Raw genomic sequence first — 6,843 nt, 5'->3', positions numbered from 1 at the left:
ATGATAATCAAAAATTGAGAATCATTGTTGATATTTTATATTATTTCAATGTTCCATCATTTTCAAACGAGTGATATTAAGTATTAGTAGAAAAGCTAGAAACCGTGAAGTGAAAAGTTTGAAAATAGTTTAATAGTTACTGTTTTAATATTACGTTCTTACTTTTACTATCTTGAAGACAACACGTTGTAGGTACACTTCAGTGTTCCATAGAAATGGTAAGTTTAAAAAAGTCATTGAAATATTTTTCGTTATTTATATATTAGTACATAATTGATTGATCACCGTTCATATTATATTATGTTAAAACAAAACCATTGTGTTGTTTAGGGTCAAAGTCATTCAGGCGGTGGTGGTGCTGGTGGTGAAAAGAAAGACGACAAGGACAAAAAGAAAAAGTATGAACCACCAATCCCAACAAGAGTGGGAAAGAAAAGGAAGCGTGCAAAGGGTCCAGACACAGCTACAAAACTTCCCCTAAGTATGTATTATGCAGGATTTAAAAACTAATTTATTTTAAATTAACGTTGTTCAAACTTGTAGTTACTCCACACACAAGATGTCGTTTGAAGTTGTTAAAATTGGAGCGTGTCAAAGATTATTTAATGATGGAAGAAGAGTTCATACTGAATCAAGAACGGCTTAAGCCCCAAGAAGAAAGGAATGAAGTAAATATTTTTAAGAATACCATTTTTATTCATTATAAAAGTTAATTATGATAAATTATTTTAGCTATAGGTAGTTTCTGAAATATTATTTATATAATACTAACATATTGGCCACCCGTCCCGTATTTCACAGGACAATCCTGTTTAGTGTAGGTCCATGGTACGTCATATTATAATTGATAAGACATATTTTGCATTTAACAAATATATTTACAACATAGCAGTTGTTGAAAATAAAAGTACTATGTTAGAATTATAATTACTTGTATAGTACTACAATTTTCCTAATGCAACTTGTATGTAATTAACAGGAAGAACGTTCAAGAGTAGATGATCTACGTGGAAGTCCAATGTCTGTTGGTACATTGGAAGAGATTATTGATGATAATCATGCAATAGTGTCAACATCTGTTGGAAGTGAACATTATGTTAGCATTTTGTCATTTGTCGACAAAGATCAGTTGGAACCCGGATGCTCAGTACTACTTAACCACAAAGTAAATAAATTAAAATTATCAAGGAATTTAATAATTTGATGTATTTTTATTTGTAGGTTCATGCAGTGGTTGGAGTACTATCAGATGATACAGATCCTATGGTGACTGTGATGAAATTAGAAAAGGCACCCCAAGAAACTTATGGGGATATTGGTGGTTTAGATCAACAGATCCAAGAAATTAAAGAATCTGTAGAACTTCCTTTAACTCATCCTGAATATTATGAAGAAATGGGTATTAAACCACCTAAGGGAGTTATTCTGTATGGACCTCCGGGAACGGGTAAAACCCTTTTGGCTAAAGCTGTTGCCAACCAGACCTCTGCAACATTTTTACGGGTTGTGGGATCTGAACTTATCCAGAAGTATTTGGTAAGTTGTACATTAGTTTACTTTTATAGTCTCATAGCAATGTATATTTAAACTAAATTATTTTAATTTATAATAAACTTAGGGAGATGGTCCCAAATTGGTAAGAGAACTGTTCCGTGTAGCTGAAGAACATGCACCATCTATAGTATTTATTGATGAAATAGATGCTGTCGGTACTAAACGTTATGACTCAAATTCTGGAGGTGAACGTGAAATTCAGCGTACTATGTTGGAACTTCTTAATCAATTGGATGGGTTTGATTCTAGAGGCGATGTTAAGGTAAATACTAACTGTGTTTTTTACTTGTTTAAAATTTATAGAATGTTTGTGAATTTATATTCCTTTCTACAGGTGGTTATGGCCACAAATCGTATTGAAACTTTGGATCCAGCATTGATTCGTCCAGGTCGTATTGATCGTAAAATTGAGTTCCCCTTACCTGATGAAAAAACAAAACGTCGTATATTTAATATACACACATCCAGAATGACATTGGCTGAAGGTGTTAATCTTCAAGAGCTGATTATGGCCAAGGATGATCTTTCCGGTGCTGATATCAAAGTAAACACCTTTAAATATTTATAATCTTAATTATTTACGTGAGCACTATAAACACTTTTCTAAACGTGTTGTAAGGCAGTGCCATACAAATACATAGTTGTATTCATGGGTATTGAAAACATAAGAAATCATTTGTTTCGTTTAGTTCAATCATTACCAATAGGTGTGTGCTTGGCAGAGTGCAGATTGATTGTTGATATAGACATGAATATAGACCATGTTGTGCAAATGTTGTTTGCCATGTCATAATATAATTTTATAACTAAATATAACTGTTGGATAACAGTACTGATATATTTATCCAATAATATATAATTATTTCAGATTTTAATAAGAAGTACTAACATATGTGGTCTTACTAATGCATAATATATCAAAATCTACGTTCAGGACCACATCGAACTGTAACAGCGGGAAATTTTATATTGTTAGCTTAAATATATGGGTGAACTGACCTATTATCAAATTTAAATTTTAGAACATTGTCTGATGTTCTCTTGTTGATTTTTTACAATATTTTTGAATCATTAGCATCTTTAAATATTAATGTTTTACATACTCATAACTTACCAAGAGTAATAAAATATTCTTAAAACTAGAGAATGTTCTTACATCTAAGTTAAATAATAGGACAATTCACTCTAATATTTAATCTAACAACACAAAATTAAAATTGCTGGGCTTACAGATTGATATAGTATGCATTAGTAAGACGGAGATTACCTGCATGTGTTGTCAACATACTCTTAACACATATTAGGATATAAACAAAATAATTGTACTTATCACTTGTTAATTTAATGAAAAATAATTAACAAGTTATTGGTTTTAGCACTGTACAATGAATAAATTGATTTTAAGAGAAATTTTTTCAATTCATATTATTTATGTTTTATTTAGCAATGAGTATAAAAATATTTTTAATGTTGTATATATAAACATAATAATATAAGAATAATTAGTTTTAATATATTATTTATAAAAAGTTTTTAATAAATTAAACTTGAATTTTAGGCTATTTGTACCGAAGCTGGTTTGATGGCTCTTCGTGAACGCCGTATGAAAGTAACCAATGAAGATTTCAAAAAGTCCAAAGAGAGTGTCTTATACCGCAAGAAAGAAGGCACACCTGAAGGATTATATCTGTAATACTACTAATATTGAATGATTATATTTGTTATACTGAAAATATCTAGGATTATATTTGTAATACTGAAAATATTTTGTATTTTATGTCTATGAAATTCCTTAAATCAAACATAACTTCACTGCTTAACTATATTTATACATTTTTCAGTGTTTTAAAACATTTTTTCAAATTAATAAATGCCAAATTATAACCATATATTCATTTTTATGTTATAATACCATCATAGATTCACATTCCAACATAACATTTTATCATCCATACTTGGAGTTGATTACAATCAATTTTAATAGTTAGGTATCTACTAATATAAAATGTGTATTAAATTACATTGTATTTAAATTATAGAAATCACTTTTCACTACACTTCTTGTAAACTTAAAACAAGTTGTGTGATACTCTAATGTAATAAAAAAAAGTTTTAAAAATATGCTTCTATTTTAATATTTAAAATGTTTGTAAAACAAGTATTTGTATGCAATATTTATGTTGTAAAACCAATGCCAGGTTATGTTGGGGGGTTATATGGTTTTAGTATATATAAATTATGTAATTATTACGTTTTAACATCAAATCAAAAACAGATTGTTTCATATTTTTTGAATTATTGTGTTGTTTAAGTATCAGTTACAACTTAACTGTTATTCAGGAAATTGTGTTCGTGTTTCAAGGCTCCACATAAACACTGAAATTGATGGACATGTTTAAATAATAACAATAATAATCAAATAAGATTGTTTATAAGTTATAAGTTATAACCTTAATTGGCAATTGGCTCAATTAATATTTTGTGTTGAGGTGAAAAATATTTATAAGCGGCGGAGTTTATTCAAGTTAAAAATGTAGTATTCAATTGATTTGAGACAATAATAAATGTTTTATAATTTAATCATAAATATAAATTATGTTATAATCTCTGGAAATTATTTTTTTTGAAGTTTTACATAATTTATATTTATGTTATTCTTTTAGCTATTAATTTTAACATATTAACCATGGTGTTCTGCTTAAAATTAATTTTATTATTATAGGTACATAAAAAAACTATACACTCGTTGCATCAAGTTATTATTGCTGTAATAAACATTTTTAAGAACAGAGATAGGAAGAATACAATTTTCATTTATTCAATTTACTGATCTTAGTTTGTTACATAGTTGTAACCAACGCAGTTCTTTAATGTTAATAAAATAATAAGTAATAACTAATTGACAATCAGACAATACCTTTGTAATTATATTGTGTAACTTAAATCGATTGACTTAAATTCTTGGTACAACTTGCAAATGCCAAATTGTATGAGATAAAAACATTGTATTATGTCTAGTAAATAGCGTCAACTGGTTTTTTGTTTTAACTTGCTATATGGGAGGACCACGTTGAACATATTTTACTTATTTTTTTACACTCTAAAAATTAAACCCATTTAGTTTTGCTAGTAGCCAGATAAAATTTGACGAAAATAAAATAGTGAAGAAACATGCCTAATATGGGCCCCCACACGGTGAATTGTCTTTCATCAGTGGTTCCATAACTCAACATAATTTCTATTAGAACACTGTTGATCCTTGTGGTGGGAACATGTACAAATATGGACCACTATTGTACATTTTCCACCGCCACATGTGAGTTGTAGTAGTCGGTACCATTACTTAATTCCACTCTTCCCCCGTCCAAAATTTTTTTTGTTTGTAACTTATAATTTATGCATACACAGCAACGTCGTGGAAAAATATTTGATTTATTAATTACAAGTTTAGGCTATCAAAGGCACCCAATTAATAACGTGACGCATTAGTACGTTAAATATTCTTTGAGCGATTGAGACGACAGAATGGACCAACGGTCGGAAATCCACTGACTCGACTACTCGAGCGGATTAGGGACGATCTGTACCGACTAGGCGCTACGGGGAAGTACTCGAGCCGACGCCGTCCGTCAAGCCTTGGACGTGTTGAGGACCACATCACGTCGTCAGGGGTAGAGAGGGAAGAGAGAGTGTGTTCAAGCGATATGAGCCCGTTAGGGCCTTCAAAAATTGCCTACGCGGACAGTGTTTCATGTCCACATGGCGGGGTATTGGTTAAAGTTTTCAACTAGCAATAATCGCACCTCGGATGGACCTCATTGGTTACGATATCGCCACTGCGCAAAGCTGATGATGCCGTCGGTTCGAGACCTTATTATGCCGTGCCAGAGCCGCCACTGACGTGCAGATGTCTGGCGGGCGTCGTCCGCAGTCGCCTCCTAGCCCGTCGTTCAGTCGTCGTTCGGACAACGCGCGCGGCCGTCCGCGACTTCTGGGTGGCCGGCCGATTGCGCGGTGGCCGGCGAAAGCCAGACGCCGGCGTCTGTCCACCGAATTTCCGGACGCCGTTCGACGGTTGGAAAGTGGTCGTGCGTTCAGCGCGCTCTACCGGCCGAAAATAGTACCGCCGTGGCGAGCGTTTCAGGCGGGCGCCGGCGGCCCGATAGCCGATGTTTTGGGTGAGCGCCGCGACGCGTCGGCTTCAAACGATCCAGAACGGTGGTCAGACGACCAGAACTTTCGCCGGACCAACCAGGTCCTGAGACAGAACCATTGATTGACTCAAAATTAAAAAATTTAAGACGTCGCGGACAGGACCGAGAACAACGCAGTGGCCGCCGCGTCGGACCGAGTGCGCGCGGTCTGTCCGCTAGATGGAGCCACTCTATGCGGCGACAACAACAACAACAGCTGAGGCGGCGATCGAATTTTCAAATAGGTAATATTCATAGATATTTAACAAGGAAAATCTATGAATCATAAATATGTTTTTGTTAATATTATATAAGGTGTAAGCATGGCAACGAAAACCTTACGAAAAATCGGTCAAAAAAATAAAACCTTGTATCCAGCCCAAAAACAAATTTATGTTAATAAAATATAATATTTTTGAGTTTTTTACCATACGTTCTGCTTCATACAGGATTGTCCTTTATGTTAGCTGTTTCTGACAAACTTCTTTCAGGATGGTTTTGCTCTGTTATTTTTATGTGTATTATAATTGTTTCGTTGTTATTAATACGTATACATAATACATACATATACTTATTTACATATTTAATTTTCTTTTTGAATTTGTTGACAGAAATATTAAGTTATTGATGATGACTAGGATTTATAATGTGTAAATACATATTTTTGCTGTGAAAAATTAATTTAGGTGAGTGATAGATTCGTTTCAAGCGATCTCCAAAGTAATGAACTATATTTTATTTTACATATTTACACATATTTCTCAATAATTCCATTTTTTCCTTCCTACATATTTCGACAATTTGTTCGTACACGATTGATTAATAATTATATAATATGATTGTATTTTTCATTACAGACTGTAATTTCCCATGTTTCCAAAAGTACGTACTCAAAATAATACTAATTATTATATTATGTTCGACATTTATGACCTAGATAAACGATAGATAACGATTTATTAATACGTGTTTGCCTTTGAAGTACTGACAGCGAGCCAGTATACCCACATCGATGAACGGGACGTGTGATGTTTATTTAGACGTGTAATTTTGAATTTGGCGGGTTAGTGTTAAATTATGCCGAAAGTTCGAGTGT

General features: G+C 32.7%; 1 protein-coding gene across 1 annotated transcript; it reads left to right on the top strand.

Moving 5' to 3' along the window:
- On the top strand, nt 1-3,443 carry LOC111028182 (26S proteasome regulatory subunit 4). The gene is made up of 8 exons (XM_022306725.1): nt 1-218; nt 331-481; nt 544-668; nt 980-1,165; nt 1,222-1,536; nt 1,619-1,816; nt 1,889-2,098; nt 3,113-3,443. Exons 1-8 carry the CDS (start codon nt 216-218, stop codon nt 3,245-3,247), a joined length of 1,323 nt encoding a protein of 440 aa, XP_022162417.1. The 5' UTR covers nt 1-215; the 3' UTR covers nt 3,248-3,443.
- The last annotated feature ends 3,400 nt before the right edge of the window (nt 3,444-6,843 follow it).

This window comes from Myzus persicae, unplaced genomic scaffold, assembly GCF_001856785.1.
Source record: "Myzus persicae strain clone G006 unplaced genomic scaffold, MPER_G0061.0, whole genome shotgun sequence".
Classification (NCBI taxonomy): domain Eukaryota; kingdom Metazoa; phylum Arthropoda; class Insecta; order Hemiptera; family Aphididae; genus Myzus; species Myzus persicae.
This window is presented reverse-complemented; position numbering and strand designations above follow the sequence as displayed.